General features: G+C 40.4%; 1 protein-coding gene across 1 annotated transcript; it reads left to right on the top strand.

Moving 5' to 3' along the window:
- Positions 1 to 2,444: 2,444 nt before the first annotated feature.
- On the top strand, positions 2,445 to 14,942 carry LOC128365272 (3-hydroxy-3-methylglutaryl-coenzyme A reductase-like). Its single transcript, XM_053325947.1, has 20 exons — positions 2,445 to 2,538; positions 3,754 to 3,932; positions 5,379 to 5,490; positions 5,608 to 5,695; positions 5,782 to 5,866; positions 5,956 to 6,061; positions 6,742 to 6,848; positions 6,952 to 7,071; positions 7,159 to 7,316; positions 8,829 to 9,082; positions 9,160 to 9,326; positions 10,318 to 10,512; positions 10,603 to 10,761; positions 11,102 to 11,259; positions 11,366 to 11,471; positions 11,817 to 11,987; positions 12,212 to 12,352; positions 12,451 to 12,609; positions 12,767 to 12,921; positions 13,662 to 14,942. Exons 2-20 carry the CDS (start codon positions 3,768 to 3,770, stop codon positions 13,714 to 13,716), a joined length of 2,661 nt encoding a protein of 886 aa, XP_053181922.1. The 5' UTR covers positions 2,445 to 2,538; positions 3,754 to 3,767; the 3' UTR covers positions 13,717 to 14,942.

Genomic DNA, 14,942 nt, shown 5'->3' with positions numbered 1-14,942 from the left:
GTACAGTCCATTTACCATTTACCATTTTACAATCGTGAAGTCAGGTTTATGAACTAAAATACCATTTTGAACAGCTAGCTGTTGTGTTGTTGCTGTGGGTCCTTATATTACAAAAACGACACCGTGTAACTGCTTTGAACGCTCACTGCTCTCATTCAATAGGGCAGCTAGGTTACAGACGGCACATAGCTCACCAAGCTTCAACCCCGAAACTACTCCCAGCATTCACCTGTAGTGACATCATCATGTAAACAAAATACCATTACACTACACTAGTTGTCAAATTATGCCCTATATCTAAACTAATAAGAGAAGCATTTTGTTAAGTTACCAAAACACATAAGCCTGTGAGACCAAAGCTTACACACCATGACTGACGGTAGAGTCAGTCAGCTCAGTTGTGTTAGTTTGTTTAAGCTAGCATAATGACTAGACAAATGATAATAATAATAATAAAGTGTTTTTATGATGAGTTAAAGTCAGTGTTACCTGTTTAACAAGGTTCCGGGTTTATCCTCTTCAGAAACATTAGAAACGACGGTTGGAAAGAGCAGGTGTAGTCATACAAATAATCAAATGAATGGTACGACTGTGGCGCGAAAATACAGTAGGATACAGTTTACATGCGCATTGTGAAGATAAGGCCGTCAGACTGTACTATAGGTCAGCCTTTATGGCCTGTAACCTCTTCAAATTGTATTATTATATCATTTCCTTAGTATTTTTAATAAACATACAAATGTTAAACTCTCTATCCAATCCAACATTCTATCCAATGTAGTAGGTTACAATGATATGCAGTGATATGCGGGCAACAGATCGAAAAAGATAAGACCACATCTGTGAGGTGCAATCTATCTATATAGGCTATCTATCTATCTATCTAGTAATCACCATGGTTGCCCTTGACCATTCATCTAACTCCATCATCAGGTCCAAATTTCAGTGTGTTCAATACTTTAAAGTATTGAACAAATAGCCTAATATGCTACCTGAAAATACAATGATATTCCCATAACCCTCATTTGCATTTTGTGTGTGCTCAGTAGGAAATGTTAACATTCTACACAGACTAGAGTTAAGATGGTGAACATGGTCAATATTTCACTTATTAAGCTATGTGACCTGGAACACTGGACCACAGTGAAAAAAAAAGTACCATTACAGATATTTTAATCATTTTATCTGTTTAAAAAGTAAGAGTCAGTAGAGTTGTTATTTATAGCTGAGTTGGCTGTTGAAGTGAATATTATAATAGCCAGTCACTTCTGGCCAAATAGTGAGCTTCTCAGAGTGTACTGTAGAGAACCCTACTCAACACACACTCTTAATGTAACTTTTTGATGACTTCAACACAAGATTTGGGTTGTTAAATATTTTTAATATTCAAAACATATACTAAATGAAAATATTTGCGTTCTACTTAAATTGGATCTCCTATATGTTCTCACTTGTTCTTAAAAGTCTACCCAGTAAGTTACAATTATATGCAGTGCTATGTGGACTACAGAAAGAGAAAAAGATTGGAGAACTTTCTGGGAGATGTATGTCTGGACTTTGTTGGTGGATCAGCTAGTTACTAAACAATTGGTTAGCCTTGACCCTAACCTTGAATCATCCTCTGCCATGTGAGCTAACAGAAATGCCATAAACACAACATCTGAAAGGGCACTACCCCAGAAACAGCGAGGGTGGACATAAATACATTTCTTATAAAGTTTTCATTGGTGACATTTAACCCTTACATACTGTTCATATTCAGGCTTTTCTAAGTATCCCCTCAATTAGTCTCTATACATAACCTTGTGTGTATTTTTGTGTATTTACCTGCTGTAGAACCTTTTTAGGAAGTTGTAAAATATTTCCATTTTTGTATATTCTGGATCACCTGAAGAAAAGTCGCCAAAATTGGCTAAAAGAAAAGTGTTTAATCTTTTTTTTTCTTCTCTTAAATATAAAAAATGGGTCAAATTAGACCCTGAACAGTATGTAAGGGTTAACTGAGTAAAAGAGCAGAAGCTTGATGACAAAACAGTGGTATAATAAAGCAGATAAATATGTTTACAAAAAAAGCTAAATAAAGCAGATAAATATGTGTACTGGAACTCTCACAAAGCCACTGTAAGACTGTAAAACAGTGTATTCCATGTATCTATGTACAAATAACACTTACAGAAACGAGCCCACTCCCTAACAGGCTCGTGTCTGCTGTACAATCCTGTCACATCCACGGTGTACATTCTGTGTCAGTGCAGTGGTGAGATTAGGCGTCCTCCTCATGACCACGCCCCATTACCGCTGTCGTCTAGGAAACGGGGCGTGGATAAAGCCCTCGTGAAGCAGGTGACCAATGTGATTGGCTCAAGTGTCGGATGATGTAGGAGCGTGCCATCGTTCGTTCCATCGGGCCTCAGTGAGCTACCGAAGCCGCTCAGTGTGTCGGTGTAGCTGCCTCTCCGTAGGTCCGGTCAGACCCGTCTGCTCTCCGCCCCACCACCTGTCCCCACTCTCATTCTTCCACTTTCTTCACCTTTCAAGGTAAGTCACTCTTATAACTATTTCATGTTTTTAAGTCAGTAGTGAGTACGTCTGGTATGGTTTAAATGTGCTCGCCGGTCCGGCAAAAATAGACGCAGCACGGACAAAAGCCGCAAAACAGCTTCGCTACGCGGATATTAATCATGATATTGGCTCATTGAATAGAAAGTCTGAGACTGACACTGGCCCAAGTCAAGAAGAGATAAACTCAAAACTGTTCACAGCATGAACACAAAGCAGCTTCTCTCATCTGTGTATTTAACACACAGTATAACACATAAAGTAATATGTAGTTACAGTATGTGCATTATTTAAACATGTAAGCTTGGAGTGGTCGCAATCTTATTTACATTTTTTAAACTGGGTATAAAGTAGCTAATTGATTTAATATAGACTAAATAATACAGTAAAAAATGTTGATCCAATAATTAAATGTGCCATTAACATTTCTATGTCTTCAATTAATGATCAAAATAAGCACGTTTCAATATAGATATTCCAAATTAAAAGTTTACTTTTTTTTTAAATTTATTTATTCAGCCTCCTATTTTTTCTATGACTTTTCATATCATATTCAGGTTGGAAATACAGTTAGAAAAGTATAGGCCTATAGCTTTGGCTGCATGTCTGTCTCAGGCCTACTACTTTTGGCTGATGTCTGATGTCATAGCATTGTTTCTCAGAGTTGTACCACACAGCAGTATTACATTTGTTTGATATAATGACAGAGGGCTATATTTTAAATTGGATTATTATTGTGTTTCTGGCTAATCACAAGCTTAAAACAACTCCAAGATCATTTGTATTCCATCTTAAAATGACAAGTACACCATGTTCAACAATGTCAATGAATTATTAAATGTCTGAATATGAAGATAAAAATACAGAATTTAACTTTAACTGAATAACTTAATTTAAAAAGAACAAAACGTGATCTTCAAAGTAATCAAAAACTATAGCTGACAGGTTTCTTCACTTCGCAGCTCCTCCCAGTGTACACGCACATTGGGAGGAGCTCTTAAGTGAAAAATGTAGCTTTTACATAATGTCCTTTTGAAAAGAAGATCCAGAGATTATTGACGATTGCATTTTTTTTCTGCTTGTGTTCCTCTTAACTTCTGACTTCGCCTGTTCTATTTGAACAGCATTTCCCCCACATCATCTACATTTCTTTTAATGGCATCTTTGTTATATTCTCCCTCTCTGTTATTCAAGAGCTCCGTTACACCATGCTGACCCGTCTGTTCCGTATGCATGGCCTCCTGGTGGCCTCCCACCCCTGGGAGGTGATCGTTGGCACAGTCACCCTCACCATCTGTATGATGTCCATGAACATGTTCACCGGCAATGACCAGATCTGTGGATGGAACTTTGACTGCCCCAAAACAGAGGAGGTGAGTGAATGAGATGATGTAGATAATCTGTAATAGTGTATTCACCACCAAACAATGTACAGTGAGCCACCGACCTACATTCAAACACAGTATGTCACTCTGATAAGCACTATTTTTTTATTACACCATTACCACAGATAATGCTTGGTTGACTGGAGAGTGTGCATTATTAGCTCTAACAAAATATCTATCCCCATAATATACATGGTCACTAATAACTGTAAATCCATGTTTCTAAGTATGGCAATATACAATAAATCAGCTGTTCAGTCTGACTGATGAAATGAGATGAATTGCCGTGAGCCTTCTCACAGGCATTCATGGTCCCTAAATAAGTTACTTTAATGACTTCATTAAATGATCTCTCATAGTCCGTCAGAGTGAAATATCACCACAACCTTTGAATGGATCGCCATTCAATTAAATATAGCATTCATACCCCTTTGTTAACATGTTAATATGTTAAACTAAGGTGGTGAAATATATGCAAAACTTAAACTGCTAGACATCAGCATGTTAGCTTTGTTATTGTGAGCATGTAAATACGCTGACAGTAGCATTCTGCTCAGAGCACTGCTGGGCCAGAGTACAGTAGTAGAGTCTTAGTCTTGTTTGAGCGAAGAGAAAGTGAATATCATCTCTCTGTAGGCTGTAAAATATTTATTCTCTGGTCTTTCCTCTACACACATTCTAGTTGTTTCTTATTACTGTGTATTGTTACTGCTTCCACTTGTTGGATCAATCAATTAACATCAAATCCAAGCTTGATAAAGATTTTGGCATCATAAAGTTTGTGTTTTATTTTATCACAAAGCATGGACAGATAATACTTACATTTTAGTCTTTGACACGTGTGGTTATCATAAAATAGAGGCAATACAGATTGATTGATTGATTGATTGATTGATTGATTGATTGAGATTTGTATACCATGTCATGCATATAAATATGCCTAGCACACATGGGCTTACAAGCAACCACAAATTCATACATACCAGGGTTAAAGTACTGTGTATGCCTTTTTAAATAACAACAAAGACCAACAAGATTAAAGAATGAAATAAAGCAACAGGATCTTCCTTCATAATGAGATCAACAATATCCAGCATAAATAATCAATAGAGATACGAAAAAGCAGAAGAAAAAAAACCATATATGTATACTTCTTTTCCAGGCGTCTACCACAAAACTTGCAAAACATCAAAATGAAATAGACGTTCCATTTTTTGCTCTTCAGAATGCCAAAATATTCCAGGATCCAGTCGAGCCCATCACATACAGTATCTCACACAATCAGTTTTTTCTCCTGGATGTTTCTGAATCAACCAACTTTAAGTGCAAGTGGAAATATAGCAGCTCTCAGAAGTGATTATGCCTTACTTTAACATAAGGATTTGTATTATTTTTACTTTGATGCTTATCACATCCACTTTTCCACTTTTCCAGCAAATACTGAGCAGTGACATCATCATCCTGACCATCACACGCTGCATCGCCATTGTCTATATCTACTTCCAGTTCCAGAACCTGAGACAACTTGGATCCAAATATATTCTAGGTATTTGTTAAAATGAACACCTGAGATAAGTCTGTTGAGAGAGCTTTTGTTGGTGTCACACAGGGAGAAGATAACCTAACCAAAGCATAACTTAAATCCTTATCCACTCTCTTGCAGGCATTGCTGGCCTTTTCACCATATTCTCCAGCTTTGTGTTCAGCACTGTGGTGATTCACTTTCTGGATAAAGAGCTCACTGGTCTCAAGTAAGTGCATATTAATTAATGATTTAATTCTACCGTTCCCTCTGTTAGAAACTCCAGTGGTTCATTGCTTCTGTTCTGTGTTTCAGTGAGGCTCTTCCCTTCTTTCTGCTCCTCATCGATCTCTCCAAAGCGTGCGCTCTTGCTAAGTTTGCCTTAAGCTCCAGTTCTCAGGTACGAAGAAATCCAATGTGAAAACACCCAACATGAAATGAAATTTCACAATAGACTCGACTGTTTATTTTTTACTGTAACATTTCCAGGATGAAGTGAGGGACAACATTGCTCGTGGCATGGCAGTGCTGGGACCCACCTTCACTTTAGACGCTCTGGTGGAGTGCTTGGTTATTGGAGTGGGAACCATGTCAGGTACCGTAACACAGTCAAACAGCTTTCTTCAGGTTCAGTGAGATCAGGGAGTGTGGGTGAAGACAAACTCATTTAAATGTTATTCTTTCTTAAATTCTTTCTTCTCACATGATGCTAATCAGACAATCTAATCCTTGCATTCGGATACACACAAAGAAATGAGGAGAGACTGAGAGGTGGCAGATAAGAACTAAAACTAAGCACTTTATTTAAGAATCAAAAGCTTTCTGTAATGCACTTTAATTTAAAATGTCATCTTTATTTGATATAAGAAAAGAACATTTTAATTCTTATTTTATTATTGATTTGAATCCCAGACGTTGAGTGTTAATACTACTAAATGAATTGTACTGTATTTATGTGACCGTCTACAATCTACAATCTTTAAACTAGATTAGCCAAATTTACATGTCTTTGAAAAACATCCATCACATTTTACAGAACATTGAAGGTGTTGGATATTTGAACTGCCCTACCCTAAACCGCCCTCAAGCTGAAATGATAGATTACGAATCAGTTTGTTTCAAGCATATCATCACACTACTGCCAGCAAATACATTATTTGGTCACGTATATTCAATCACACTTCTTAGCTGATGATGACACCAATTTACAGTTTGACAGCATTCTGGCCTCTACTTACTGTATGTGAGTCCTCACAGGTCTCTTGTTACTTCCAGGTGTTCGACAGCTGGAAATCATGTGCTGCTTTGGCTGCATGTCTGTCTTGGCCAACTACTTTGTGTTCATGACATTCTTCCCTGCATGTGTCTCACTGGTGCTGGAGGTAAGAGTTCTCTGTGTGTGTGTGTGTGTGTGTGTGTGTGTGTGTGTGTGTGTGTGTGTGTGTGTGGTAATGAAAGATTGACAGTGATGTGTCTGTTCCATAGCTGTCCCGTGAGAGTCAGGAGGGCCATCCCATTTGGCAGCTGAGCCATTTCTCCAGAGTGATGGAGGAAGAGGAGGACAACAAACCCAACCCCGTCACCCAGAGAGTTAAAATGATCATGGTAACACCTCACACACTTTCTTTACTTTTCTTCCATTGTCTTCTAGTTGAATATGAGTGTGACTTGTCCACTCTGCTTTGTGTGCAGTCTCTAGGTCTGGTGATGGTTCATGCTCATAGCCGGTGGATTGCTGAGCCCTTGTCGAACACCACAGTGGGCATGCCACAGGTCGGCATGGAGCTGGACAACCTGTCCCCTAGGAGGATCGAGCCAGAGAAACCCCTCTGGCACTTCTACCTGACTAGGTTAGCACACACTTCTCTTGGGCTTAGTGCTGGGCAATTAATCTAAAAATTATCAAAACCGACATTTAGAAACTCTAATGGACTTAATCTTGCTCATGTCGATGGTGGTGTTCACTGTTGCCATGACAGCAAAGGTTGCATATCTTTGAGAAAACTTGTCTCCAGTGATCATTTGAACCCAAACCATGATCTTTACATAGTTCTAATCAAGTAAACTAGACATTAACCCCAGCGGCACACCTTAAAACATCTTTGTTTTCACTCCCTAAAGATTCTCATGTGTGAGGAAAATACTAAACTAAAGAAACTGTGAAAATACATCATTGTTCATCAAGGGAGGAGATAATCGTTCAAGTTCAATTAATCGTGATTTTGATTTTTGCCATAATCACCCAGCCCTAGTTAGGCTTGTTTCAATTTAAACTATGGATACTATGACATGAGAGGTTTAGATGGATTTGTAAGACCTCGATGTGGTGATGTTATCCTAGACATTACAGCGGAGGATTTCTGAACTTTAGATCTATAAATCAATGATAAAGTGAAAAAGCAACAGCATACCTTTGCCCTGCATGTCTCAAAGGTTCAGGTTGCTGAAGATCCAGGTTAAGTCTCCTTAGGCCTAAGAGAAAAACAGTTTCAGGGTTTGTCCACATAATCTTGTTACATTTGTAGACTACAACAGCTTCTTTCTCCACCTGAGACTCTCAAGAGTGTGACAGTGAGTGTTGCAGGGTCCCCACATATACTTAAAAAAGTGGTTAAGGTATTACATTTGATTTAAGTGTAATTATATTTGTGTTATATTTATTTTATGTTATTTATCATTATTATCATTATTTTCTGATTATTATACATAAACCAACCAATCAACTTATTAATGAAAGTAAAAACTAATCATCAGTTGGAACTATAATGAAACTAATCATTAGTTACAGTCCTATATAAATGACTTCAATATGAGCTCCATTGCAACCCACTACAACAGTAACATCCTGCTTTGGTATTATTTTTTCCTTAAAACGGTTTTAAAAAGGTCTTAAAAGTCATTAAATGTGTTCTTTATGCAGATAGTGTTGGTGTTTCAGTGTGCTTGGGGTGAACTGAGGGACAGGGGTCTGTGTGACAGTATAGTCAAGAAGACACGCTTTATTCATCTCTTTTTCTGTGTTGACTCATTTTAAATGTCTGCTGCTTTTCAATCATTTTTTTGGTATGCCATCTTTTACTACATCTTTTCCTTTAAACTAAATAAAAATCTGTATTGAGCATCAATGATACAAGGTATGCACATAGCCATAAACACATTACCCCCCCCCCTTATTTTCTTCAGTGCATATGTGTATATATCTAAAACATGGAGGACCCTCACCCAGAGGAGCAAAGAGAGCATGCACATTTCCAATGTACTAATATTCTTCTGCAATCTTTTACTCTCTTTACCTCTTATCTATGAATATTATGTAACATCAAACGTCACATCAACATTGTTTCCCTGTTCTCCTCCTGCAGGATGATAACCATGGACATAGAGCAGGTGATCTGTCTGGCCTTGGCCCTGCTTCTGGCCATCAAGTACATCTTCTTCGAGCAGGTCGAGATGGAGTCTACGTTATCACTGAAGAACCCCATCACTATGTCCGCCCCTGCCCTGACACCACGACGCCCCGCCGAGACCTGCTGCAGGAAGGAGCCAGCCGCTCCCCGCGCCCCCACCACCACCCAGAGTGTTGCAGACCCCGCCCCAGCCATCAAGGAAGAGAGGGGTACGTCTAAGGCTCAGTTTGTAGGCTGCAGTGTGTTCTTCTAATAGCACTAGTACTTATATATATTGTTCCCCTAGATGAGGTTATCCGTCCCCTGCCTGCTCCAGCTACTGATCCTCAGCCAATGAGTATCTTTGTCGTGGGGGAGGAAGAAAACGAGCTCAAGTCTGACACCACTCAACCAATCCTCCCCCCAACACCCAGGGACCTGGACAAATGTGTGGCCATTCTCAGCAACCCTGAGGTAATACACCCACACACACACACACATACACTCAGCTAACATTCCTCTCAGGTGGCCGATCGGTTACGTCACTTCAGCCTACTTCCCAGCTCCCTGAGGTCGCCGTGTCATGCCCCGCCCAATAAGGCTGGGGGATTTAAGGCAGTTGTGTGATTTAACTGAGCTGTAATGAGCTTAATCACTCCACTCTCTCTTTGAGGATGAACCAATTAGAGCATGACGCCAGTAGAAAAGAGACTCGCACTGATTCCTCCAGGCTTCTCGTGACCTCACATCCACCCAGGTCTACAGCCACAGACGTAAACTGTGAGATATGGACAGAGATGAATCTTGAGAGTTTTTTTTAGGACAGTTTTAACCATAGACTGTATAAAAGAAATGGACTTAACATCTGTGACGTCAGCCATTGGTTTGTGGACTGCTGCTCGAAAGCCAATATTTTCGAATCTGGGCAGCGGCATCTTGAAAATTTCAGGTGCATGCTGGTAAAAATAAAAACACGGATTCTACTTATATTGGCATGAGGCGGAGCCATGGGTGGAGCCAACGGCTGAGCGGGGAGGTTGCGATAGGTTGCGAGGGCTGGATCTCGAGGACATTGGGCAATCAACCTGTCAATCAGGACGTAGCCACGCCCTAATGCATATCCTGCTTTATCGTCAAATATAAAATCAAGGAGGCCAAAATGTCCCAAATGAACATCATACTGCATTGAAGAAGGCTTTAAACTAGCGATTGAGACCATAAACACATTTTGAAAACGTTTACTGAGGTTAGAAATCAAGTGAGAAGTTGGTGAATTCTCCATTGACTTGTATAGAGATGGAAGTCCTTTTGACCGAAACAGTTGCCCCCTGGTGGCCTTTTGATAGAATGCAGTTTTAAGTTAATTATAATAATAATAAAAAGTTAATAATTTTCATAGAACTAGTGTTGCCAGACAACACAGAGGAGAATAATTGTTGTTACCGTATGATTGTGTGTCCTACAGCTGGGGCCTCGTTTCCTAAGTGATGCCGAGGTGATGGTGCTGGTCAACTCCAAACACATCCCCGCCTACAAACTTGAGGCCATGATGGAGAGACCAGAGAGAGGAGTGGCCATACGCAGACAGATGATATCAGCAAAGCTTCCCTCTCCCTCTGCACTCTCCTCCCTGCCTTACATCGACTACGACTACTCCAAGGTGTGGACTCACTCAAACACACGCACACACACACATACACACACACTGAAGTCTGCTTTTTACATTGTTGTTAATGTTTCTTTTCTCCAGGTTATGGGCACCTGCTGTGAGAATGTGATTGGCTACATGCCTGTTCCAGTGGGCGTGGCCGGACCGCTGCATCTGGATGGGAAGCAGTTTCAGGTTCCCATGGCAACCACCGAGGGCTGTTTAGTTGCCAGCACCAACCGAGGATGTCGAGCAATCGCTGTGAGTGTCAGTTATGTTGTGTCCCTAAGAAACTGATAAAGTCTTACAGGTAGTATCAGAGTGGACAAAATAATGGAATCACCCATCATCCAATCCTACTAAGCAGTAGAGTATTTCCTTTCAGAATGTAGGGCTGGTTTCTTTTAACCATGATCCCCATCTTTCTCTAATACTAGCCATGTTTTTGTGCTTAAATCTAACAAACTTATAAGTGTTTTCACTATATGGCCCTTTTCTAGTGATTCAGACTCTTTACTGTTGCTGTGAACAGTCTTGTTGTCATGGCATCGTGTAGTGACATGTGATGTATCTGACTTGTGTCTCTCCCTGTTTGCTGTAGCTGTCAGGAGGAGCCAGCAGTCGTATCCTGGCTGACAGCATGACTCGAGGACCCGTAGTGAGGCTACCCTCTGCCTGCCAAGCTGCTGAAGTCAAGGCCTGGCTGGAGAGCACCGATGGCTTCCAGGACATCAAAGAGGCTTTTGACAACACCAGCAGGTAAATATGACACCTGACACGGACACAAGTAGAATTCAAAGTCTTGTTGTCTGGACTCCACATTGCTTCTGTGGGAAAGAATCAAGTGTGTGGTTGCTGTTGGCAGGTTTGCTCGGCTCCAGAAGCTGCTCGTTGGTCTAGCTGGGAGAAATCTGTACATACGCTTCCATTCCAAGACAGGAGATGCAATGGGGATGAACATGATCTCTAAGGTAACTGATTTATAAAGTGTGTGCATGTGTTTTGTCATTGGCTGTATATAAAGATACATATCATGACTGCTCCCCAAAAGTGAAGCCAAAACATCTGAATCGCCCCCCTAGTGGCTGGTTGCAGTATAGGTCATAAGTCCCGCCCCCCTCCATGTTAGCGAATGGGACATGATCCAAGTTCAAACATTTAAGTACAAGTCAAATCATTTTCCCCAAAAATGGTTTCTGTTTTATTTTAGGTAATCACGTTATTTAGGTTATCACATCAGTAGCTTGACAGCATGATCCACGTTATCACATTATAGAACTGTGAAAATTTGTAAGATATGTACTGTCCTCCTTCAGGGTACAGAACAGGCTTTGAATAGACTGAAGCACCACTTCCCAGAGATGCAGCTCGTGGCTGTCAGTGGGAACTACTGCACTGACAAGAAACCAGCTGCTATCAACTGGATTGAAGGAAGGGGCAAGTCTGCAGTCTGTGAGGCCACCATCCCCGCTAAAGTGGTCAGAGAGGTAGGCACAGCTTTTTATTGATGACTTTTTTCAGACTTTGTGAGGTTTTTGCCAACATTTACTACCTATTCCATTGTCTAAGTCTGTGATCTTGTGTCCAGTAACAGAAATCTGTATTATAGGAAACGTGTCAATGACAGCACTGGTGTTCTTCCATGTCTCATGTCTGTCTCTGCCCTATTTTATGAGCAAACACACTTATAGTCCTCATCTCTGTCCTGCAGGTTTTGAAGACAACAACAGCAGCTCTGGTGGACGTGAACATCAATAAAAACTTGGTTGGCTCAGCCATGGCCGGCAGCATCGGTGGGTTCAACGCTCACTCAGCCAACCTGGTTGCAGCCATCTATATCGCCTGTGGACAGGTACAGCACTGACACTTCTCAGGAAATGTTTATTTCAGTTTGATGTTATGTTTCATTTGTTAATGTGTGTGTACTGTGTGTGTGTGTGTGACCTCCAGGATCCAGCTCAGTCAGTGGGCAGCAGTAACTGCATCACCCTGATGGAGGCATCAGGACCAACAGGGGAGGACCTGTACATCAGCTGCACCATGCCCTCTATAGAGCTGGGCACTGTGGGAGGGGGGACCAACCTGCCCCCTCAACAAGCCTGCCTCCAGGTACACACACACCCACACAAACACATTTAAGGCACCTATGTCAGATAAATACAAAATAAATCCTGTTGGAATTGTTGTTTTAAATGTTGAACATAGACAGAAACATATTTAGCTTTGTTGATACTGAAAGTGAAACCATGTTCTCTTCCTGTTGCAGATGTTGGGTGTGCAGGGAGCCAGTCAGGACTGTCCAGGGGAGAACGCCCGGCAGCTGGCCAGGGTGGTGTGTGCCACCGTGCTGGCTGGAGAGCTCTCACTGATGGCTGCTCTGGCAGCTGGCCACCTGGTCAAGAGTCACATGACACACAACAGGTAAGAGTCAGTGACTTTTATTTATACTCTGCTGAACAGACAGAGACATTGAGTCAAATTAATAAAATATCAGCTTATGAGAAGCACCAGATGCTGCCACATTAAAACACAAGTAATAATGTATATTTGAAATCAGGAAAAAACATAACATTTAAGTGAATACATGTTTTTTATGCTGATTGCCACAGGTAGGCAGTCATTCTGTATCTGTAGGACAAATATGCATACAAAGGAGGAACAATAATCCTCCTCTCCACAGACAAGACATTATGTATTCATGACATCAGAGGCTTCTATCAGCTGGTCCCTTTAGTCAGTTATTTTAATTAAATGTTTCAGTAATAAGAAATAGGTAATTAATTCAAAAAGTGATTCATTGCAAATATATTTTTAAGGTTCCAGACAGCAGTACTTAAACTGAGATACACTATAATCGTTGTGAATGATGTGCAAATAGCTTCATTGAGAATATTGATGGTGCAGACACAGAGTCAGTAGTCCTCATGGTCTGTGCCTCACACACATGCTGCTAGTGTTCACTGCAGGAAGACACACACATGTCATACACATGTGGATTACACTGGTTAAGTCTTATTCAGCAATGCTCTTAGCTTCGTGAATGAGCCGGCTCACTGAACATTCAGTTTAGTTTATGTTTACTTTTACAGAGATGTATTCATTAGCCATTAAAGACATTGTCCCTGAAAGGCTTCTTCCATAACAAACTGTTCTGTCTGCAGATCTAAGGCGGACCTACAGGTGACTCCAGGAACATGCACTAAGAAAGCCTCCTGAGAGCCAGAGAGCAGCATGGAAAATAAATATGGACTATCTGAAAGGGACTAATCATTCATCAATGGAAGCAGACCTCAGACTTCTGCCAAGTGCTTTCAAAGAGACACAGGAGTGTCACTGACCAGTCACTATGCTGTAAATGAACATGATCCATACAAGCCAATCAGACTATTCTGTGGGAGTACATTCATTTTCTGTATCTCTTTGTATTTTATGGAGCTGGTTTTGAGCAGTTAATTACAGATTTCTTTTATTTCCCTGGTAACAATGCTGTGAGCTCTTTGGGTTCAAATGAAACATTTCTGCTTTCATGTTGCCAAATGGAGCATGCTTAACATAGAAACTAGCTAAATGCTAAGTGTTTCTGTTGAATGTGTGTAGCTATACATGGGAGCTGAAGAACAGTGCTGTTTATAAGTGATTCTGAGAAAAATTATTTCTTCATTAAAGAAGTTTGTTATGGACATAATGTCCACAACAGCTGAGCAGACGAGTCCTGGTTCAACCACTAGAGGACAGACAAACATGACTGACTTAAAGAATGAATACATTAATTTATCAGTGAATTATGGTTTGGATCCAAAAGGCACTTTAAAACTAGCACTTACCAGCCTTCCTTAAAGGCTGCTCTATCTCCTGTATGTACACAACAGAACAGTATGGACATACACAATGCTTGTGTCCTTTACAAAAGGAGGATGAATCTAATTCAGGTGTCTGCACTGCTGAACCACACAACAAATCATTCACTCGTGAATTTTGAGATTTTTTTTTTAATAATATTCATAAAGAAACTACAGAAATGCCTCAGCTGCACTGCACTTTCAGCACCAAAGAAAAGACTGAAGGACAACAGCAGAGTTTTGCATGTTTTAACCCATTTACTTCAAATGTGTGTTATGTATGGAAAAAGGCTTGCAGAGACTTGCAGTTTGCTTGAGTCAGGTACTGTAATCCATCACAGTGACCATCATGTCTTTCTCTATTCAATCCTGTTGACACTGCAGATGCAAGGACAGACATTTCTAATCAGTCTGCATTTTCTACTGCGTTGCCAATGCATGGTATGTGCAGCTTAACTCATCTCATATACTACTCATGTAAAGTACTGCAGATGTGGTGTGGGTGAAGGTAAAATTAATTCAATTATAATGAGTCCTCCTGTTGCACCAGGGGCAAATATTTTGGATATGTTTTGTAATAAACACAAAGGTACTTTATAATGA

The sequence above is a fragment of the Scomber japonicus genome, chromosome 9, assembly GCF_027409825.1.
Source record: "Scomber japonicus isolate fScoJap1 chromosome 9, fScoJap1.pri, whole genome shotgun sequence".
NCBI classification, from domain to species: Eukaryota; Metazoa; Chordata; class Actinopteri; order Scombriformes; family Scombridae; genus Scomber; species Scomber japonicus.
This window is presented reverse-complemented; position numbering and strand designations above follow the sequence as displayed.